This window comes from Tiliqua scincoides, chromosome 8, assembly GCF_035046505.1.
Source record: "Tiliqua scincoides isolate rTilSci1 chromosome 8, rTilSci1.hap2, whole genome shotgun sequence".
Classification (NCBI taxonomy): Eukaryota; Metazoa; Chordata; class Lepidosauria; order Squamata; family Scincidae; genus Tiliqua; species Tiliqua scincoides.
The window spans coordinates 32927062-32950939 of NC_089828.1; the positions used below are offsets into that span (position 1 = coordinate 32927062).

At 46.8% G+C, this 23878-nt stretch overlaps 1 protein-coding gene across 1 annotated transcript; it reads right to left on the reverse strand.

The window, feature by feature from the left end:
• Positions 1–2843: 2843 nt before the first annotated feature.
• Positions 2844–22713, reverse strand: ZAP70 (zeta chain of T cell receptor associated protein kinase 70). Its single transcript, XM_066635588.1, has 12 exons — positions 22312–22713; positions 20828–20988; positions 20080–20218; positions 18328–18409; positions 17278–17318; positions 16558–16612; positions 14850–15033; positions 13263–13469; positions 12461–12653; positions 5811–5951; positions 3566–3678; positions 2844–2961 (listed from the first exon to the last, which is right to left on the reverse strand). Exons 1-12 carry the CDS (start codon positions 22711–22713, stop codon positions 2844–2846), a joined length of 1836 nt encoding a protein of 611 aa, XP_066491685.1.
• Positions 22714–23878: the final 1165 nt, after the last annotated feature.

The following is a 23878-nucleotide window of genomic DNA, read 5'->3' on the forward strand; positions in this document are numbered from 1 at the left end:
ACGTTTTGTTCTGAACTCCTAATATTCTTGAAGGTTTGCCAGTTTAATTAAAATAACTTAATTCAGTTCTAATGTGTATAGTGTTCTTAAATTTGCCAATTAAGTCTGCCTTGATTCATTAATTCTAAGATCTGATCACTGACCAATTTTGCCCATTCTGTTCTTGAGCTTTTGAGGAACTTGCCAGAGAAGAACCACAAACAGAATTTCTGCAGAAATACATTTCAGTCTGAGCTTTAAAAAAAAAAGATGCTGAAAGTCATTCCATCAGGTTTGCAGAGTTCAGATCTGTGGACTTCAGTAAATTAAGCCAGCAGAAACTAAATGGACATTGCTACCTTGTACTAAGCCTTGTACTAAACCAAAAGATAGGTTCATCTAGTCCAGTAGGAACTAGTTTGGCTGGTTATCTACAGTCTCCCCTCCTACCAGCACTTCCCCAAAATTTCCCAGTGCTTCCGGCAATGCGCCAACAATGTGGTATCCTGGCTATTGCCCCCATCATTCCTCTTCCCATTCTCTAGATTTGAAAAAAGGGGAACAAAGCAGAATAGGAAGTGTGGAGGAGAAGATTAGGGTGATGTTCTAGCCCACCATTATCTCGTCCTCCACACTTCCTTTTCTGCCATGTTCCCCTCTTCCTTTGTGAATTCAGGGAGTGGCGGAAGGTAAAGCAGTGGAAGTGGATAAATGGATCAGTTGCATAAGCGAGGGGGTGTCACAGGGATGCTGTGACCCTGGACAGCACTCCATGCAGGGCGTGGCAAGGCTGCCCCTGCAGCAGAGATCCAGTTGCTGCACTCCTGCCCCCTTGCTCTCAGCTGAGCTGCTCAGAGTGAGGCCGCCCACTTCTTCAAGCCACCAGCCTTGCTCTGAGCAGCACAACACTGTGCGGAGAATGACAGCAGGGGCAAGCAGGAGAAACTGCCCCCCTCACAGCCGTTTTTGGCTTGGTTGCTCAGAACAAGGCCAACTTCTTTGGAAGAAGCAGCCGACCTGGCTCCGAGCAGTGTGCAACCATGCCAGGAATTGATGTGACAGCCATTCTCAGCGCAGTTACTCAGAGCTAGGCTGGCTACTCCTTCCAAAGCAGGCAGCCTCGCCCTGAGCATTCCGGAAGCAATTGCGGTGACATCATCACGTCATTGCAGTTACTTCTGGGTTGTAGGGGGCAGGGTCGGAGGCAGCAGCAGAACAACCAGAGTCCTGGGGCGACACTCCAGTCAGCTCTGCGGCTGAGGTGGGTAGAGGCAGGCATCTCCTGCCAGTCTGCCTTCAATCAATTTTCAGTTCAAATAATGTTGATAGCATACTTCTTTGCTCTAGAATGCACATACTTACAGCACAATCCTATATACTCAGAAGAAAGCTCCATTGTGTTCAGTGAGGTTTACTCCTAGGAACGTGCATACAGGATTGCAGCCTTACAACCCAAGCCTATGCTTGTCTACGCAGAAGTCAGCCCCATTAAGTTCAATAGGAGTTACTCCTTGGTACATTTGTATAGATCCGTAGCCTTAGAGTTCAATCCTATGCATGTCTACTCAGAATTAAGTACCATTATAGCCAACAGGGCTTACTCCCAGGTAAGTGTGGATAGGATTGCAGCCTTAGGGCCCAATTCTATCCAACTTTCCAATGCAGCCCCAAGGAAAGGGAACAAACATTCAGTTACCTGAAGGAGGCCCCCGTTACAGCCCCCCTACTGCAAGATGCCACTTATGCCCTACTGGCATGGCTGCGCCAGCACTGAAAAATTGGGTAGGATTTGACCTTTAGTCTCTGAGACAAAGAGATATTGAGTCACCCATGGTACAGTTGGTGAAAAATAAGCAGGAAAAGATTGATTTATAAATTACAGCCAGTGTACGCCGTGATTTCAGAAGCACAGAGAATCCAGAGTGCCATGCTTCTTGGCCTTTGCAGTCAGGTCCCTGATCACTTTTTATTTTTTTAAAAGCCAGTTTCTAGACCTTATGAAGGTATGCTGGAAAGTTTGTAGGTAAGACCTGATGAAATTACTAGAGGTAGAGAAGTGGATGAGGCCATGGCTCAAATGCAGAGAGCATGCAGAAGGTTATAGCTTCAGTCCCCGGCATCTCCAGGCAGGGATGGAGACTTGAGACTGCTACTTGTCAGTGAAGATCCTGACCCCAGTACCGCCTGGGGCCATGACTACAAGCTGCCACCCCACCATCAGCTGGGCTGCCGCACCCCCTGCACCAGGCTGTCACCTCCTGCCTCCTTTCTGGAGACCAGGGGAGACCGCACGCAGTAAAGGTCTTGTAAAACTCTTGGAGGGCCAAAAACATCACTTCTGGTTTCATGGAGGAAACCGAAAGTGAAATTTTGATCCCTTGGAAGGCACTCTAAGGGCTGGGGAGGCTTCCAGTGACGTTTTTCACCCTTCCAAGGACTTTACAAGGTCTTCAGAGGGTTGAGTAGGTAGCATGCTTCTTCCCTGGCCCTCAAAATGCCTCTGGGTGAAAGGCCCTCAGGGGTTGGCCCTCAGATCAGAGTGTCAGTCGACTGAGTGCCACGGGGGTGGGGGGTGGCAGTGCCCCCCCCAACTCAGGGCATTTCACTCACTTGCCTCCTCCCCCCCCCCCCCCCGCAGGTACACCACAGCTGCTTATGGTTCTTTTCAAAATGCACAGAAGAAGCAGCCCTGAGCTCAACCTTGCAGATCCTCCAGGGGAAAGGAACCACAACCTCCAGGCAGAAAGCAGCGGTCAGGCACAAGGAAAAGTGCCATCCACGTGTCATCTGTTCACAAAGGCCAAGAGTGACAAGAGCTCAAGGCCAGAGAGGGTTTTTTTTTGGCAAGCTGCTGGGTGCACAGGCTAAGCAGGTGTCACTTTAGTCGCCCCTTCAGATTCTTCCTCTGCCTTGGCAGCAACACTGTAGTAATAGGCTCGGATGAAAGTTTCCACAGTGACGAAATCTGGACGGTCTTCCCACCTGGAAGGGAGCAACCCAGACAAGACAAAATAAGTGGATAAAAAACTGGGGGGGGAATTCTGACAATGACACACCCACTAAAACTGCTACTCTAGGCCAGTGATTTTCCATCTTTTTCATCTCACGGCACGCTGACAAGACCCTCCCCCAAACTCCCGCAGCACACCTGTGCACCATTTGCAGCACACCAATATACAATGGCATGCCGCTTGAAAATCGCTGAAATCTGGTGTGAGGTGCATATTACGGACATTGATAAAAATCTGCCACTGTGTTGCAGGACCACAAAGACCCTCTTTTGCTTGCTAGTATAGAATGCAAAGAGTCAACACCTGAATTGTCATGGCTCATACAAAGTACACAGTATCCAACATCTGGATTCTCAGGGCACAGCAACTCATGGCTCCGAATTCCTGCCAGGCCTCATCAGCTCAGTGCGACATGTCCCGGTGTCGTTACCTGGGCTTTATGCAGCCTACTTACTGAGTGGGCAGTATAAAGATATTGGACTCATACAGGTAGGACTTAGTTGAGGTATCAGGTGCATTTAGAACACAGAGAGTTGTTGCACGGCCAAGACACACTCATGAGAAAATAGTCTTACTTGAAAGTCCAGCACTGCTTCATCAGTTTGTACATCTCTGGAGGGCATTTGGGGGGACACTCCATTCGCTTCCCTTCCTCAATGAACGTCATGACCTCAGGGCCTTTCATTTTCTAGGGGAGCAAGGGACAGAGAAGTGTAACAATGCCAAGACTTCCACTGAAACAACTTTCACGCTCACTGAGGCTGGAAGGCGCCAGGCGTCTCAGTCCAGAATACTTGCAGTGGAGCCAAGTACCACATTCTGCACTGCTGCAGTTGCTTGCCAGAGGACTGCAGCAATTGGCCTCCTCACTATTGCTAAACCATCACTGCGGGTGGTCGAAGGAAGGATTGCAGCTCAGCAAGGATCAGAAACAAGCAGAGTATACAGAGTTCCACATGGCCCTAGGTCAGTGGTTCTCAAATTTCTTGGGAGGAAAACTCCAGAGTTAGGTTTTTGCGGGGGAGGGGGAGGGGAAGCGAGGGCAGCAATGTGACCCCCAGGATAGTGCTGCTAAAGTGAGAGAAGGGAGGGGGTATTTGTACTTACTATGGGCTGGCACAAGGTCCAGAAGTTGCAGAGAGCTCTGAGCAGCCCTCCACAGGGCTCCCTAAGGCTTATAATGTTGGAAAAAAGTGATCGGAAACAGTGACGTAGCTAGCGGGGGGCGGGGGCGGTCCACCCTGGGTACCACCCTTGGGGGGGTGTAACACCACAAATGCCCCAACATTGCTAACATTGCGAAGGTTAGGTGTAACCCCATCATGCCATATACCATTGGATGTGGAATTTCCATTGGAATGCAATGCAAAAAACCGGATTGAAATATCTCCTTTCCATCAAATGTTATTGCCAAAAAACCGGAAACCAAAAAATGCATTGAACCCTATGGAAAATGAAACTGAGCCATAATGTGCGTTTACTCGCGAGTAGGCAAACTTGCTAAAGTTTGTCGGAAAGGGCAGGCTGAGAGCAATCCAATGACACGAGAATGGTTCCTATCCAATGAAAGCAGCCCCCCAAAAACACCCAAGATGGAAGTCCCTCCCTCCAGACAAATGTATTGAGCTCTATGGAAAGCGAAAGTAAGCCACATGGGCGCGTTTACTCGTGAGTTAGCAAAGGTGCCTTGGCTCCTGGTCAAGTCAGGCAAAGAAGAATGCAAGGCTAGCTGCATGGTCCCCATCTAATGAAAGTGGAGCTCAACAAATGCTCCAGAAGGCAGCCCCCCCAAAGAATAAACCAGAGGCTTGAGCTGGTAAGATGGGAGGGCTGAAAATCTCAATGATTTATCTGTGGGGAGGGGGTGTTATTGCAGGCAGCAACCCACCCACCCCCCACAAGAATAAACCAGAGGCTTGAGCTGGTAAGGTGGGCACTGGGGAGGGCTGAAAATATCACTGCTTTATCTGTTTGGGGGGGGGAGAGTGTTATCGCAGGCAGGCTACAGAGAAAATTCACTTGGTGAAACAGGGCTGGCTTCCCCTTATTTATCTGTTTTTCTTTAACTTAATTATAATTATTTTACGTATTTTGCTTGATGATGTCACTTCCAGCCATGACATCACTTCCAGTGGGTCCTGGACAGATTGTCATTCTAAAAAGTGGGTCCCAGTGTGAAAAGTTTGAGAACCACTGCCTTAACTCAAAACAGGCCAATGAGACGTCGGGGGGGGGGGGGCTAACACTCTAGTGACCAAAGTTCTGGAAATTGTGGCTTTTAGGAATAATACCATCGTGTTATATTCAATTTGATGCAGAATTTCATCCATTGCTTGTGGGGAAATATTCACTGCATTTATTTTTCTGGCCATTATTATTATTCACTCCATGTCACGACTATTACTATCTCTGTCTCACCTACCTCACAGGGTTGTCGTGAGGACAAAATAAGGGGAGGAACCATGTACACCACCCTGAGCTGCTTAGAGGAAGGGTGGTATAAAAAGTGAATTGATTGATTGATTGATTGATTGATTGATTGATTAAGTCATACGGGGTGACAAAAACTTATGGGCCTCGGGTGTCAAATGACCTAGCTACGCCTCTGATCGGAAACTACTTCCAGTTTTGCAAACCTGGAAACTTCCAGGTTTCCAATTGCTTTTTTCCAACATTCCAACATTCCCCTGAATCTCTGGGGAGAGCCAGAGCTAGAAGAGAGCCAGCTCCCATTCATATCTGATAACCCAAGACCCAGCAACAGAGCTGGTGTCTTGTTCTAGCCAGCATGCACCCATCATTTAAGGCATCTATGCTCACCTTGTAGGGCTTCTGTCCATAGCTAAAAGCCTCCCACATGGTCACGCCGTAACTCCAGACGTCACTCTTGCTTGAGAACTTCCGGAAGAGGATGCACTCCGGTGCATACCATTTCAGTGGCCATTTCCCAGTGGTCTTGGCCTGCATTTGAAGACAGAAAGGACACACCTTGATATGAGTAGGGTTTTGAGGGGGAAGATGGTATTTTTTCCAAAATTTCTTGATTAAAATAGCAAATTGTGGTGTTTTTATCCAAATTCTTATTCAAAATCTAAAAGCACAATAAGCATTTCAACTGTGAGCTCTATATCATTTTAGATCTTATCAAATTCATATACATACATATTCATTGGTTTTCCAATACCCTGGGGGCTGGGGGCTAAGAATAGGCCCTCAGTTTGGCTGTACTTGTCGTAAGAGGCGACTAAACAGCCACCGGGTAGATGGGACTCGTCAGCCTAGGAAGGCAGCTCATCTAAGAGAAGGAAACTCTGACCTCAAACCTCCACTGCCTTGTGGCTACATCCAGTTCTGGAAAAGGCTTCAGGAGTCAACCTCGAGGCAAAATCAGGAGCCGGAGTCCCTTAGGCAGTTCATGGCTGAACACAGTCATGTTCTGGCAACTCCTGCGACGCCGCTGGAACCAACCGTATTGGCTTCTGCCTTTCCATTGGACCATTCCAGCGACGTGGAGAGGGGGAATTTGCTGCATGGGTAACAGCCTATCCTCCATACCTTCTTTACCCAGGCTTCACGCACTGGAGAGGACACTCCAACTTCGCCATACGGCGTCGGCACAACACGGGAAGCAGCAGTTTACCGGTTATAAGTCTTTGCTTGATTGGCGTAGAGCATGACGCCAGGGGCTGCTTCCGACGGTGGGAGAGATCATTGCATCTCATTGGGCAGCTACCGCCCGCCTTAAGCTGGGCAGTCCCCAGCCAGTAAGGTGTTGCCTCGCCACGGTCCGTTAACCTCATGGGGTGCGTGGGGTTTAGGGTGAAAACCGACAAGCGGATCGACAACTCTGCACCATGCAACAGAAAACAGAAAACTCCTGCCCTAAAGCTGGGCACCTGGAACGTTAGGACAATGACACCTGGCTTCTCTGATGACCTGCAAGAAATAGACGACGCACGCAAAACAGCTGTCATCGACATGGAGCTGAGCAGACTGCAGATGGACATCGTCGCCCTTCAAGAGACTAGGCTGCCAGATTCCGGATCTGTCAAGGAGAGAAATTTCTCATTTTTCTGGCAGGGAAAACCACCAAACGAAACCAGGGAACATGGCGTTGGCTTTGCAGTCAGAAATACCCTGCTGAAATCCATCATCCCACCTACTGTGGGAAGTGAAAGAATTTTGTCCCTGCAGCTCCAGTCATCAGCAGGACCTATCACTCTCATCAGTGCTTATGCACCGACTCTGTCGTCTCCAGCAGAAGCCAAAGACAAATTCTATGATGACCTGGCCACCACTGTCAAGAAAATCCCTGTAAAAGAGCCATTGTTCATCCTCGGCGATTTCAATGCTAGAGTTGGTGCTGATAACAGTTCATGGCCCACTTGCTTAGGTCAGTTTGGCACTGGGAGGATGAACGAAAATGGCCAACACCTGCTAGAGTTTTGCTGTCATCACGGTCTCTGTGTCAGCAACACGTTCTTCAACACAAAGCCCCAACATAGAGTCTCTTGGAGACATCCAAGATCAAAGCACTGGCACCAGCTCGACCTGATCCTCACCAGACGCTCCAGCCTTCCCAGCATCAAGATCACACGCAGTTATCATGGTGCTGCCTGCGACACTGACCACTCCCTGGTGTGCAGCAGAGTGAAACTGCAAACAAAGCGACTGTATCACACGAAAAAGGAAGGAAGACCTCGCATTGATACCAGCAAGACCCGGGATCAGAGAAAAGTGGAGGAATTTGCACAAGCGCTTGAGGAATCTCTTCCAGGCCCGGCCGACGCAAACGCATCCAACAGATGGGAACATTTCAAGAATACCGTTTACAACACCGCCTTGTCCATATTCGGCAAGAAGACCAACAAGGCGGCAGACTGGTTTGAAGCCCACTCTGAGGAGTTGACACCAGTCATTGAGGAAAAGAGGAGAGCTCAAGCAGCATACAAGGCCTGTCCCAGTGAGCGCAACCTGCAGGTCCTCCGAACTGCTCGCAGCAAAGTCCAACAGACTGCCAGGAGATGTGCTAACGACTACTGGCTCCAGCTCTGTTCCGAGATACAGATAGCAGCTGACACGGGCAACATCAAGGGGATGTATGATGGTATCAAGCAGGCCCTAGGTCCAACACAGAAGAAAATTGCCCCTCTGAAGTCTGCCACAGGCGAGGTCATCCAGGATCGGGCGCAGCAGATGGAACGCTGGGTGCAGCACTACTCTGCGCTATATTCCAGAGAAAATGTAGTCACCGAAGAAGCACTGAACAACATTGAGTGCCTGCCTGTGCTGGAAGAGCTTGACATTGAACCAACCCTAGAAGAACTTCACGTGGCCCTGGACTCCCTTGCCTTTGGCAAGGCACCTGGAAAAGACAGCATCCCTGCTGAAGTCCTAAAATGCTGCAAAGAGATCATCGTCAATGAGCTGCATGAAATCCTCTGTCTCTGCTGGAGAGAAGGTGGAGTACCTCAAGACATGAGGGATGCAAACATCATCACGCTGTACAAGAACAAAGGTGACAGGGGTGACTGCAACAACTACCGCGGCATCTCTCTCCTTAGCGTAGTAGGAAAGCTGTTTGCCCGAGTTGTACTAAAGAGGCTCCAGGTACTTGCAGAGAGCATCTATCCAGAATCGCAGTGTGGATTCCGAGCCAACAGGTCCACCACTGATATGGTATTCTCCCTTAGACAACTGCAGGAGAAATGCAGGGAACAACGACAGCCACTCTTTATAGCCTTCATAGATCTCACAAAGGCTTTCGACCTGGTCAGCAGAGACGGCCTCTTCAAGATTCTCCCCAAGATTGGATGTCCACCCAGGCTCCTCAGCATCATCAGATCTTTCCACAAGGACATGAAGGGCACTGTTGTCTTCGATGGCTCCACATCAGACCCTTTTGACATCCGAAGCGGAGTGAAGCAGGGCTGTGTTCTTGCACCAACCTTGTTTGGGATTTTCTTCGCTGTCCTGCTGAAGCAAGCCTTTGGAACTGCAACAGAAGGCATCTATCTCCGGACCAGATCAGACGGAAAGCTCTTCAACCTCTCCAGACTGAGAGCAAAATCCAAAGTCCAGCTGAAATGTCTGCGTGACTTCCTCTTTGCCGACGATGCAGCTGTCACTACCCACTCTGCCAAAGATCTCCAGCAGCTCATGGATCGTTTTAGCAAGGCCTGCCAAGATTTTGGACTGACAATCAGCCTGAAGAAAACACAGGTCATGGTTCAGGATGTGGACTCACCTCCCTGCATTACAATCTCTGAGCATGAACTGGAGGTTGTCCATGACTTTGTGTACCTTGGCTCAACGATCTCCGACACTCATTCTCTCGATACCGAGCTAAACAAGCGCATCGGTAAAGCAGCTACCACGTTTTCCAGACTCACAAAGAGAGTCTGGTCCAACAAGAAGCTGACGGAACATACCAAGATCCAGGTCTACAGAGCTTGCGTCCTGAGTACACTTCTGTACTGCAGCGAGTCATGGACTCTTCGCTCACAACAGGAGAGGAAACTGAGCGCTTTCCACATGCGCTGCCTCCGACGCATCCTCGGCATCACCTGGCAGGACAAAGTTCCAAACAACACAGTCCTGGAACGTGCTGGAATCCCTAGCATGTATTCACTGCTGAAACAGAGACGCCTGCGTTGGCTTGGTCATGTTGTGAGAATGGATGATGGCCGGATCCCAAAGGATCTCCTCTATGGAGAACTCGTGCAAGGAAAGCGCCCTACAGGTAGACCACAGCTGCGATACAAGGACATCTGCAAGAGGGATCTGAAGGCCTTAGGGATGGACCTCAACAAGTGGGAAACCCTGGCCTCTGAGCGGCCCGCTTGGAGGCAGGCTGTGCAGCATGGCCTTTCCCAGTTTGAAGAGACACTTTGCCAACAGTCTGAGGCTAAGAGGCAAAGAAGGAAGGCCCATAGCCAGGGAGACAGACCAGGGACAGACTGCACTTGCTCCCGGTGTGGAAGGGATTGTCACTCCCGGACTGGCCTTTTCAGCCACACTAGACGCTGTGCCAGAACCACCTTTCAGAGCGCGATACCATAGTCTTTCGAGACTGAAGGTTGCCAATACAATACAAAAAAAGGTTTTCCAAGCTTCTCAAAAGTGCAGCACCACAAAGACAAGCAGATTTTTTTCAAAAAAAAATAAATCACAGTATCCCCCTTTTGCATACAATAATGGCCTAAAATGTGCAAAAAAAGCTACAGAAAGTGATCAGATCAATGTTTAGTACAATACAGAAGAAATAAAATCAGAAAACGTCTTCACTGAACCTTGCTTGGTTTTTCAAGCTTCTCCAAAGTGTAGCACCTCACAGACAGCCCCAGAAAAGGCATTTACAGAGAGTGGCTTGGGGAAGAGGAGAGGTCCAGACCTGAGCACATTCACCTAATCACTGATCACATACAGATCACAGTTTAGAACTCAATCGCCTCACCTCCAGATTACAGTGCAGTGCTGATACCCTACCTGGGCATAACAGAATGACATAAAATTAGCAACAAAAAAAACCCACAACAAATGAGCAGATCAAGATGCAGTAAAGTATAGGGGAAAAAATCAGAGAAAGTGGAAACTACTTGTTGATTCCTCAAGAGAAAGCAAAAGTTGTGTTATTTTATAAAACGAGTGGTTTTCGTGTTTTGATCTTAATACCATTTTATATTGCAATTTGAACAGAAATTCTCATTATTTTGTGTTCTGTGTTGGTCACTGAAAAAACACCCCTAGATATGCGTAATTGTCAAATGGCCCAAGTCACACCAATAGAGCAAAGACAGGAAAATGATTCATGTTGCAGGAGTACAAAACAATGGGCAGGAACCTCCCTGTATTTGATTTTGGGTCCTTTAAGTTTCCATTTTAAATGAAATCTGGTAGGTGTTATAGTGTTGGCCCACTGTGTGGAGACTTCTGTTTCCAACAGGGCACATGGCACTGCTGAGAGACAGGTTGTCATTAGCTTCTAGAACAGTGATTTTCAACTGATGTGCTGTGGCACTTTGGTGTGCCTTGAATGGTCTGCAGGTGTGCCACAGGAGTTTGCAAGAAGGTCGCTATTAGTAGGGTCTTTGGGGATGTGAGTTCCCTGCCAGCAGTGTGGTGTGCCTTGTCATTGTAAAAAAAAAAAAATAGATGGTGTGCCTTAACAATTTTAGTACCTTGTCAGTGTGCCATGAAATGAAAAAGGTTGAAAATTGCTGTTTGAGAGCCAGAACAGGGGATCTCTGGGTCTGTGTGCCACTGTCCCCTTGTGGTGAGACATCAGAACTAGAGCATTCTCTGCCTAGTGAAAGTTTCTGAACTTTGGAACTCCACCCACCCACATTAACCATTGACTTCCCTTAACCAAGAAAACTTCTTGGTCAGGATGGGCCTTCAGATTCCTGCTACCTGAAATTTTTTTTTAAACTGACAACTCTGGGGATTAGTCTGAGTACCCCAACTGAGATACAGTCAAGACTGTAGATACTTAAAAAAAAAATTAGATTGGGGGAAAATCTTAGTTTTTGGAACAAATGAATAAGAATATAGATGGATTCAGGTTTTGCCGGTCTTACAAATGGTGGTGATTGCATATAGATGTTAGTGCTAAGATAAAATGCCTTTCCTATTTCAAGGCTGTTTATAGACCATGAACTTGGAGTGGGGAGGCAAAAAGAAGTTGTGGCTATGATAGCAGTGTTTTCAGAAGCTGGAAGCTGCCACCACCACCACCAGCACAACACACACACACACACACACACAATTCCCCTGTATCATCATTTCAAGGGGGGCTGTGAGGGGGAAAAGATCATGGCCACAGCTACCGAGTTGACCTCAGTCAGTGCTGGGGAGAAAAACTATTGCTGTGGAACAGGCAGTGACCAAATAAAGCTAGCCAGGGCAGGAGGAGGACTCTCTCTCTCTCTCTCTCTCTCTCTCTCTCTCTCTCACACACACACACACACACACACACACACACACACACACACACTTTTCAAGCCAACTTCTGTTTTGTATTAGATTGTTCATTTTAAACATTGCAGTGAATAAAAATCCAGTAAAAATAAAATGATTGCTGGATTCCAGGTCTCATTTGGTGGCCACCTACCGCCCAGCACAAATCCTGGTGGTGACAGCCAGGATGCAATTTGACCCAAATTAAGGTTATCTGGACACCATCTTTTTTCCCCTTGGAATGATGTGACAGGATAGTGGTGGTTTTGGGGAAGAATTTTTATCTGCCATATTTATTTACTGTTGGATTATGGTCATTTTTTAAAAATTCGATTTTATGGCATTGCAACTTTTTGTTTACATCATCTTATGTTGTGATCTGCCTTGAGCATTTTAATGTAAATTGGGAAAGCAGGATATATATATTCAGTAATAATAATTCAGAATACATATTGGCACAGGCGCAGGCCCTCTGAACCTCCCATGGAACAGATCCTTGATTTGACGCTCACCATGTAGTAACTGTCGTCAGCAGCCAAAGCTTTGGAGAGTCCAAAATCACTGATCTTGGCGTAGTGCTGGTTGACAAGCAAAACATTCCGGGCTGCCAGGTCCCGGTGGACAAAGTTCTTCTCCTCCAGGTACTTCATGCCAATGGCCACCTGGTGCATCAGCTCAACTACATTGTTCACAGGAATCTCATCCCTAAGAAATAAGGACAAAAAGACATTTACAATTATCATCCTAGATCACCATTCTCTAATGTTTCTAAAGACAATGAAACTGGGGGCTAGCAATTAATGGGCAAAAACTGGTTGATTGGTGGGATGGCTCAGATGGATCCTGATGAAAATGAGGCAGAGTCCTCCCTTCTTCCCCCCCCCTTACCTGGCATTTGTGATTTCCCATACATCAGAGAGTCAAGCTTGGTGGGATGGAACAGAGGCTATTGGTCCCTAACAGATAGAGCTTCATCAGTCAAGAGGAAGAGCTTAGCTATGCCAATACTCAAGCCAGAGCTAACAGCCAAAGTTCTGAAGCCAAGCAGAATAGAGCCTATAACACCTTTATTCCAAATTTTAGTCCTACTGGAGGTCCTGAAATGTTTAGCCTGAACCAAGAACCTTCCAGATCTAGATAGGGGTATATCCACACCTTGGACTGTCCAAGGATCCACACCTTGGACACACCATGCCATTCATCCAGCTGCTGTGCCTTTCCTTGGAGCAACATGGGCTCAAACCATGGAGAAGTGGCTGCATGGTTTGACAAAATAATTGGTTCTTGAAGCATTGAACAAAAGCATCAGTTCACCTCTTGGAAGACAGGAACTTGTTGAGTGGCCCACCAGAGGCCATCTCCATCACCAGCATCAGGGCTTCAGCCTCGCAGACGCCAATCACTCGGACAATGTATGGGTTGTCCAACTGGTGCATGATCTGGGCCTCTTTCATCATGTCATCCCTTGCCGCTCTCTCGTTACCACTTTTCAGCATTTTGATGGCCACATCAATCTGTTTCCTGAAACAAAGCCAGAGAAGTCAAAACAAGATCTGTTGAATAGGAACACACAAAGAAGCACCTAAGTGGGGGCTCTTTTCTTGAGAGACAACAACATCCCTATTCATCCCAGAATCGCATCTTGCAGAAGGGCCATAGCTCAGTGGCAGAGCAGAAGGCCCCCAATTCAGTTCCTGGCATCTCCAGGTAGGACTGAGAGGGACACTTGAGATGAAAGGCTGGCCAACTGCCACCAGTGAAGGGAGACAGTATTGAGCCAGATGGTTCAAGGGTCTGTCTTGGGAAAAAGACTCTTTTTGGCCATTTTTCTATACTGTAAGCCCCATTGGCAGAGGGAACCAGTTTTTCATTCCTTCTGCAATGGTGAATGTTTCTGGGCTGAAAAGCAGTATCTCAATATGATAAATGAATTAATAGCCAAAGCTCTCATGCCATGCCACAAATACCCTTGCCACAAATACCCTGACCCCTCATCTCATACTGAAAAGGGTTCTTTCCCTAGAGAAAGGGAGGCTATTATTATTGAGGTTAAAGCTCTAAACCAGGGGTGTTCACTCATTTCTGCCCAGCCCACAGTTGTACATATTTGATCCCTGTTGCATATATGTAACGCTGGGCAGAAATAGCTTAAACTCCTTTCATACAGTGGGCTGAATAGCATTTGTGGCACCTGCTGAGGGTTGGAAGTGACATCATTAAGCAGGAAGTGATGTCGTTAAGCAGATGATGGCCAGAAATAAGCACTTTGTTCTTAAATAGGCATTCATCAGTTGCAAATGACAGAAATGAAAATATGCAAATCTTGATCATGTTTTCAAAATATGGAAGAACTCAGTTATTAAGCAGACTGCCCTTTCAGCAGCACCACTTCTGCCAAGGTGTCACTTTGTAACTCAGCAGCTGAGAGGTGCTCTGCAAAGTGACACCTTGGCCGAAACAGTGCAGCTGAAATGGCAACCTACATGAAAGTTGGGCTCTCCCAGCATCTTGGCAGCATCTCCCTCTCTCCCCCGTCTTGGCCTGCCCCTTCTCTCAAAGTGTTCCTTGATTTCTGTCCTTCCTCCTCCTTCTGTCACTTCCTCCCAGAGCCTCAGCAGAAGTGAAGGAGCTGAAAAGGACATGATAATTGAAAAGCCCAACTATCACATGAGCTAGATAAAAAGCTTCCAGGGACCACATCTGACCTGCGGGCCTTATGTTTGACACACCTGCTCAAACCTTCACACCAAAGCACAGAGAGCTGGCAATCCTACTTAGGGTATGCATGTCTGAAAGGTGTTCTTTAGCAAACACCAAGAGACAAAACACACATCTTTGACAAGATATTGATTACAATAAATGAAACCAAGCACTCATTTTAATTTTTGAAAAATCACTCACTTTCTCATTTTGTAAACTCCTTTTTTAACAGAGCCGAAGTTCCCGGAGCCCAGCTCCATTTCATCAACAATCAGGTTGCTCCTTTTCAGAAACAGTTTCTTGTCCTTGAGCTCTTCAGGGTCACTGTATGGACTCTCATAACACGAAGTGTCCATGGGCAGGATCCAGTTGTTCTTCCCCATACCTGTCCCATTCCCAAAAATTCAAGCAAGGATCAATGCAGGTTTGTGCCCTAATCTCATGGCTTCCCCCGTGAAATAACCACTTGGCTCAGCCAAGGGCATGTCCATCAGAAGGACTGACCCCTGAATCCCACCAGTAGCAGTGATGATCAATGATGAACAAATCAGCCAAGGGACTCATGCTGCTCCTGTGTTTGGCACTGTTATCTACAAATGGAAACATCTCCCAGAAGCTCCTGGATCATCATAGGACCTCTAGGGGATGTTCCACTGGTCAATGGAAAAGGTAGGAGGAGCCACTGCCTGTCATCTGTCACTCACTGTTGGTAAGCTGGGAAGGCTATTGGGGTCCAACACGCCATGCAGGGCCCAGTGCAAGGCTTTATCTGGGGTCTTTAGCAACCCTAAAGGCATTGACACTGATCAATCTCTTCCAGTCTCTTCTATGCTCCATTTACTCATGTATTCATATCCTGCCACTGGATGTAATTATATATACATTATGTAAAAATGTTCAAGGAAACTGACAGGACAGGATGGGAAAGGACACACACACACACACACACACACACACACAGAGAGAGAGAGAGAGAGAGAGAGAGAGTGTATCTCTTGAATGCTCTTAAGATTGGCAAACATCTTGTCCAACAACATAAGGAAAATATTGTAATACAATGATTGACCACAAGATGGGGGTAGTGCCACAGGCAACTAGTCTGATTTTACAGCTCCGGCTAGTCCGAAGTTTGTTTGCTATTTGTTTTGCACTGTCAGAACGATGTAGGGTAGGCGATTCTTTGGAAATCCAACTCACTCCCCTCCCTTCAAATGTACAAAATAGATATGTGTGTGTAAAACAGAACAGAAAGCTATATTCCATGTCCCACCACGTTGTTGATGGAAATTCAGGAAACAGTCAGCTCTGGCAGCAAGACTGTGGAACTCTCTGCACCAGGAAATCAGGTCAGCCCCCTTCCCAATGACATTCAGATGCCAGGAAAACGTCTTCTTTGTTTCTGCACATCCACAGTGTGCATCTCCCACCCCTCACCTACCCACCCCCCCAGCTCTATGTTATGCTACTGACTATTGACCAGAATGCTTGGTTTATGGGCTCTATCTTTTCACATCTCTCATCTGTGTTAATGGTCCCCACCTCAACCATCTTGCAGATGGATGGAAAAGCAAGCTATCCATACTTTAATTAGATAAATAAATGAGGTTGGGGTTGAATTTCAGGGTGTCAGTGTGTTCCATAGGGATTAGCACACCCCAGCCTGTGTGCTTGCTTCTGTGTCCCTGACCAATCCATGCACAGGTCATTTCTAAAGCCACTGTAACCTTCTCATGTGTTCTCTTACAAAGTTAACATCCTTGGTACAGGCTGCCCGTGAACTGCAAAATGATATGAAGCAGTGCATCACATATTCTTACTCAGATTTGTTTTATATACTATTTTATATACTTGTTTTAAAACACTCATAAAGTTTTACATACTTTTTTTTTTTTAAAGAATGCCTACTCACCTGTGGGGTCAGGCGTATATCCATCTGAATTCTGGGAGATGAATTTCCTTGGGACCTAGAAGGGAGCAAAGAACAAATGCAGGACACTGTACAGATATTTACCCACTTTGCATCCATTCTCATCCATTGTAGTGCTGTGATTCATTTTAAATTATTTGGGGGGCAGAGAGTTTTTGGGCACCAGGACTGAATTTCAACAAGCCTGCCTCCAAATCTTTAGGGTCTAAAATTCTGGGTACAGAAAGTACTCGGGAATGCCTACTCCGCAGTTAAGGAAAGACACTCTGCATATGCCTGAAGATACTTGTAATTATTTATTGTACCCTTCTTTCAGGGAGCTCAGGTTGTTGCACATAATTCTTCACCCATATTTTTATCCAGAACAACCAGTAAAGTACGTTAATGGAGAGACACAATGTGAGTGGCTCAAAGTCACTCACAAGACCTTCGTGGCTAAGCAGATATTTGAACCCAAGTCCACAGCTGCACACAAGAGTCCCCCCTCATTTTCTGATTAGTTTAAGACCAAAGACATACAGCAATTCAGTTGGCATGGATGTCTATGTCACATTGCCACAAAAGACCAAGAGGGTTTCCAGAACAGGATGGTCTCCCTTGCTTGTGGGCCTGACACCTGCTGCTGACTTTCAGATGGCGCCTGGCTCCTGAAGTGTAGGGGTAAGACGGGTAAAAGTAGCCGATAGCTATTGCCATACTTACCTTTGCAGAGGGGTGATTGGGTGGGACTGGTGCTGCGGATGCTGGAAATGCATGAGAAAACAAAAAGGTGGAACGAATGAGTTCAGCACCTTCTCAGGTGACATAGAAAAAAATGAGCATACAACGCTGGCTTGCATGGAGCCAGACCATTGAGCCATTTAGAGTGGTCTGCTCTAATTGGCTGTCAGGCAGAGGGAGATCCCACCCTCCCCCACTAATCCAACTTATTTTAACTAGAGATGGTGAAGGATTTGAACTTGGAACCCTCTCAGGCCAAGCAGATGCATGTCCACTGAGCACCCCTAACGATGCAAAGTCACTCCAGCTCTGCTACCATGGAGATCATTGTCACAAAATGTCTCAAAATGAGACACTGTCATTTGGGGAACAAATGGAAACAGAGACAAAAATGAGGCAATTGGCATCTGTTTCTTTTTATGCCAGAACAAGCATGACACCGAACAAATTGCAGTGAACGGGTGTTCTGCAGAAGTCTCCAACTCTTTAGCTCTGCCCTGCAGAGAAGCTGCTTCCACTCCCTCAAAAGGGATCAAAGGGTGAATTTTGTCAAGATCTGAGCAATGTTGTGAAAGTGCCCACCCAGCTAGGTTGGGGACACTGGGCCAGGAGACAGAGTCTACAAAAAGTCATTTGTCATCAGCCAGCTGTCTTTTCTCTCTCTTTTCTACAAGTACTGATTGGCTCCAGGTACTGACTGGCTCTTCTTTTCAACAGGTACTAATTGGCTCTGCTCTGAGTCTGCACTGCTGGGTTCTAGAGAAAGATGCAGCCCTTTTCTCAACTAATGCTACAGGTGCTGACCAAACATAAGACCACCTAGTGGTCCTTCTAGCAAATGCTGATTGCCAAAAGCCACTATCTGCTTCTGCCCCTGATAATTTGAGTTGCATTTTTCTATATCTTTACCAGCTCTGTGAGATCCTTTTGGAAACAGGGGCAACCAAGCCTGAGCCTGTACACACAACTGGAAAAAGTTCAAGAGAATATACCATGTTTCACTGAGTATTTTCTATCACATAGGAAACTCACCTGTTGGCATATCAGGGTTTGGGGTGCTCTCCTTCAAGTAATAGACAAGGCCATCTGGCTTGATTTTCATATATTCTACTAGCTGTTGAAACAAATGTGGGTGGGAGAGAGTTGTTACAAAGGAAGAACCTTTTCCTAGAACATTGATTGTCAAAAAAGGCCTTTAGTTTAACTTCCCTGTTCAGCATCCTGTTTGATTATACCACATCTCCTTTGAAATATCAAGATTGCACAAAACTGCACAAGTATGTGCAGAATACAATTTTAAATTACAAGTTCTAATGCCAACCTTAATTCTCCACACCTGCTTTCTAAGAGCCCAATACTATTCAACTTTCCAGCACCAGGGCAGCCACAATGCAGTCCCCAGGTAAGGGAACAAATGTTCCCATACCTTGAGGAGGGCTCCAAGATTGCCCCCCCCCAACTCAAGAAGCAGTGCATACCCCATAGGCACAGCAGCACTGGCACTGGAAAATTGGATAGGATTGGGCCCTAAGATAGCTACAAAAATGCAAAATATGTTTTTAGTGCACAGACCAAATGTTCACATGCAGAATATAATTCTCTGTTTCAGGTGAAAATACTAATTCAACACACATGCACAAGAACAACCTCCAAAAATCTTCTAATCCAAATTTCTTTCTGGATATTAGAGTTCCAAATTCACTGGCTGTGTTTCTGAAATGGAACCGTTGCCTGAGAAACCCTCTTTAGTAGAGAGAGCAATGCATGCAAGGTTTGCCACATGTTTCCATTCACTTGTGTCTTCCACACAAATCATGTGTGTCTTCCACAGTACCAACTGATAAACCTGTGCAGAAAAAGAAACATTGAGGGGATTGTATGTAGGGTTGCATTAAGATTCTTTTCCTATGGAACAAGAGAAATCCACAACTCCCTATGACTTCTAGAGTCATATAATGATGTCTACCAGATAGTCAGCATAGCCTATTGGGGCCTAGCATTCTGGCAGCACAAGGCCCTTTACAGCAATGCAAAAGCAGGCTGCTGTTGTGCTTGTCCAGACTGCTGCTGCAAACAGACAGCAGCACAGCACGCTGCACAGCTCCAGAGATTTCTGTCGGCACTTGTAAGTTGGCAGTGAAGGTGTGTCCTGGGCAGGGAGGGGATGGTAAGGGAGAAAGAGGAGGTGGATCCCAGCAACAGGGAGAGAGAGACAGAGAGACAGACAGACAGACAGACAGACAGAGTTGAATGTAGCACATTTTCCGCCAGCTGCATTGGCATCAATAGTGAGGGACACAATTAGGCAGTATAGCTCCCAACTACTCTTGGCTCATAAGAAAGATATATTGGAGATAGTGATGAAACCCATGTTGGAAAACAAGGGGTTCACAGGGGGTTTGTAATGGAGGTTTGAAATACTTGTGAATTCTCCCTCCCATAAAAAGATAATGAGCTGAGCCCAAATGCCAACAAAGTTTGGGCTTGGTTCATAATTGATTCCCTGTTGGGGTCCAAGGACTTGCGAGGGGTTGGAAATGTGGTCAGGTCTCCTACTGACATCACCAAGAACTAAACAAGCAGTTCCTTTGCCAAGTCTAGATCCCAAACAAGCGGAAGTCTCAGGTTGCCTGTCATTCCCTGAAGACAGACATAGTCATTCTTGTGGATTGTCCCAAAGCGATTAGTGCTCTGAGATGGACTGTGTCTGAACATGGAAGTTGTATTGAGCAGTACAAGTCCTAGAAACAGAAGCAGAGATACAGACACATGTGCTGAACCCACCTGCAACAGCGTATCAAACTTGGTTCCATCATCAATGAAATACTTTCCTGATTTGCCATGGGCAATCCGATAGTGATAAACCGACTTCCCATAGACAAGAGATAAAGCATATGATCCTTTCTCCTTCCTTTCCCTCATCCTGGGCGAAAAAGAGAGGGGTTAGGGTCACACAGATTTCCAGGAATGGCCTGGGGTGCAATCAGCAACCCATAAGCAGATTAATGGTAAAGATGCATTTGAGAATTGTAAGTGAGCCCACCAAAGATGGCATGGACCTAATGCAGGTTCAGCATCCCAAACAAACAACAGGAGGATATGGTCACCACCGAAATAGTTTTTGTCCCTCTTTCATGGTAGGGTCACCCAAGGGTCACCCAATGAGGAGATTCAGAACAGATAAAAGAAACTCCTCCAAACATCACATTGTTAACTAATGGAACTCACTGCTACAAGGTAGCAACCACCACTAGCTCAGATGGCTTTAAAGGGGGATTATTAGACACGTCTTTGGAGAATAGGTCTATCACTGGCTATAAATGATGGTGGCTATGAGAAACCTCCATTTTCAGAGGCAATTTGCCATTTAAAACCAGTTGCTGGGGAGTGGTGCCTATAGGTCAGCCAATATGAGAATCAGAATGTTGGATTTGATGGACTTTGGTCTCATCCAGCAAATGAAATTGACGTCTTCATGTTCTTTTTACGAAAGAACATAACCTTAGATATAAAGGGATGCACCAGTGCTTACAAGAATTTCCCATCAGGCTGTGCTCCTGAGTAGAGTCTGGTTTCAGCTTGCTCCCGGGTGATGAAGCCATGGTACCAAGGCATCTTCTCATGGGCGGTGGTCGCAAGAAGCTTCTCCACTTGTGGAGCTTGGCTGATGATTGCCAGTTCAAGGGCTTCTCCCTGCAAAGAAGCCAGAAGGTTCTAGGAAACAGCTCTTTCAGTTTCAGGAACTTTGTGACCTTTCAGAATGTTCACAGCATGTAGAGATAAGGAAATGATACACTCATATCATTTGGAGAGGAAATGCTCTGCTTTCCTGCTACTTGTATTGCAGGGGGGGGGGATGCCCTTGATGCCCAATTGCAGCTATGCTAAAATCCTGAACTTCTCCATTGTTTTCTGTAGGCAGTTGTTATTCATTTCCATGGGGAGGGGGTGGTGGAATATTTAAATAAATAAAAGCATCTAAAGAAAGCATAAGTTGGACAGGATATGTGTCCATGGGTAAGGGCCACCAAAGAAAGCTGTTTAGGTGTCAGTTGAAAAAGATACTGGAAAATTGGGATGAGGGGCAGAGAGAGGTGGGTGTGTGTCAAACATTTTTCATACAGCAGGCTGAATAGCATGCATGGTACCTGCTGAGGGCTGGAAGTGATGTCATTGAGCAGGAAGTGATGTCATTAAGCAGATGATGACCAGAAATAAGCATATTTTTCTCAGGAACTCATTATTTGCAAATGACAGAAGAGCACAAATCTTGATCATATTTTCAAGACACCACTGAAAGTGTGTCCTGCATGAGAATTGGGGCTTTCAGCAGCGCCACTTCTGCCAATGCATCACTTTGCGGCTTAGCAGCTGTGAGCAGCTGATGGTGGTACAGGTACTGGAAGAGTCCAACTATCATGTGAGCTGAATAAAGAGCTTTACGGGTCACATCCAGCTTGCTGGCTTTATGTTTGACAGTCCTGGGCTAGAGTAATATACATACAACTCCCTAGGATCCACTGCTACATTTTGTCATTGGATCCAGAAGTGTAACTAGGGCGGAGGCTGAGGGGCACCAGCCCTGAGTGCTAAGCATCAGGGAGTATGACTGCCCTTCAGGCTCTGCCCCCTACTTACAGAAGAAGTGCTGGTGGTTTTGCACTCTTGAAGGGAAGCCACCACAGGAGAAAAAACAGTGGGCACAAGGCTGCAGTAGTGAATGCCCTCTCCTCCGGGGAAAGACCAGAAGTGACGTCACAATGCATGCCTCTGGTGGGACTCGCTTGTTTTATTATATTATTGTCTGTCTTCTTCAGCCAGTTTACACAGAAAAGGCAGGATGCAAAAATGTTAGATAAAATAATCCCTGGGATCCCAGGTGAGGCTGGGAAAGAGCACAGTCTAAAACCCTGGAGAACTTCTGCTAGTCAGGGCAGACAATCCTGAGCGAGACAGATGAAATGCCTGACTCTGCAGAAGTCAGATCCCTGACGAGTTCTTGGCCCAAATCCTTACCTCCAGCTTCCACGTCTGCCGGATGTACTCACGCACCATGTTGTCCCGGATGTTGTCGATAATCCCCAGCTGAGGCTCCATGCCGCTGGGGCGGTTGCAAGGCTTCCGGAGCGTACAGCAAAGCCCATCCGCATCTTTGGAATAAAATTCACAGAGTTCTTCAGGGCCGCAGTGTGCTTTGGCCCCAGCGATGGCATAGGTACCGTTCAGCTGGCGCTCAATGGGGTAGTGGTAGAACTGGAGCTTGTGTACCATGGAGAGGACATAACCCCCCAGGTTCCGGAGGCACTGACGCAGCAAGAAGAGCCCATCAGACATCCCAGCCAGCTTGAGGTGTTCTTCTGCATCTGAACGGGAGATGCTGCCAAAGTAGAAAGGCAGGTGGGCGGCTGGATTGGGCATCTCGCGAAGGTAACTAGATCCACCAGGATGACGCTCATAGAGTGCTTAAGAAGATCTAGCGTGCAAACTGAGACACAAAACAATGCCAGGAAAAAAAATGAATGACTGTGGGGTTTCTGTTACTAGCTAGGAAACCTTTTCTCATCACCGCATCTCTTAAGAGCTCATGAGCATGAATTCCATGAGTTACTTCTGAAATCATGACTCAATATATCTTTAACAGTGATGGGGAGAGGGCCTTGTGGTCCTCAGCGCCCTCTCCAGCACAGACAACGCACCAGTCAGGAATTGACAGTGAGGTGACACAAGCCTCAAGCCTTTGGCTCAAGCCTTTAAGGCTCTCCAGTTCTCTGCAAAAGGGGAACACGTGGATGGCATAGGCAAGGCCAGAGAGTAGGTTAGGGCTCAGGTGGAGCCAAGATACCACTGGAGGAAGGAGGCAGCTCCTATTAAATTGTCAAAGGTCCTGAAAGACTTATCTCTGAACAAAGCTAGACTTTACAATTCCCAGGATTCTTTGTGGGAAGTATGACAGTTAAATTGCTATGACATTAGATACAAGTTCTCCCATATTCTGATGTCAGTTTGCATTCTGCTGCCCCAGTGTGCATGCTTGTGTGTGCGCACATGGCGCCACCCACCGCCCTTGCCCTCTTAGACTGTTATTGAGGATTTGACTCTAGCCCATATTTGCTCTTTCCATCAGCCTTATACTGCGCAGTGGACGTGTTTTCACTTCATAGACCAGTGATTTTCTACCTTTTCCATCTCATGGCACACTGACAAGTCACTAAAATTGTCAAGACACACCACCCGTTTTTTGACAATTGACAGCAGGGGCTCGCAACCCCCAGTGGCCCTACTAACAAACGTCCCTCCCCCAAACTCTCACGGCACACCTGCAGACCATCCGTGGCACACCAGTGTGCCACAGCATGGTGGTTGAAAATGGCTGTCATAGACTCTGCCTCCCCAGGAATGAACCATCAGGGACTTTAGGCAGGACATTCTTTCTCAGCCTCAGGTCCCGTTTGCCCCCCCCCCCCAAATATTTGTAATCTGGGAAGAATAATTCAGGAATGCCTTTTCTCAACTGGTGCCTGCCATCAGCCATTATTACAAGGACTTTGCTTAAAAAATAAATATTTTTTAAAAAATCAAAAGG

What these genes read in the sequence shown, in the direction of transcription:
- ZAP70 (XM_066635588.1), bottom strand. Translation starts at nt 22,713, where the DNA reads ATGCCCAATCCAGCCGCCCACCTGCCTTTCTACTTTGGCAGCATCTCC. An exon ending in CTGACGACAGTTACTACATG is followed by an intron (nt 5,952 to 12,460) that starts GTGAGCGTCAAA and finishes CTTCAAATGCAG; the next exon opens with GCCAAGACCACTGGGAAATG. An exon ending in ATGGACAGAAGCCCTACAAG is followed by an intron (nt 3,679 to 5,810) that starts GTGAGCATAGAT and finishes TTGCTCCCCTAG; the next exon opens with AAAATGAAAGGCCCTGAGGT.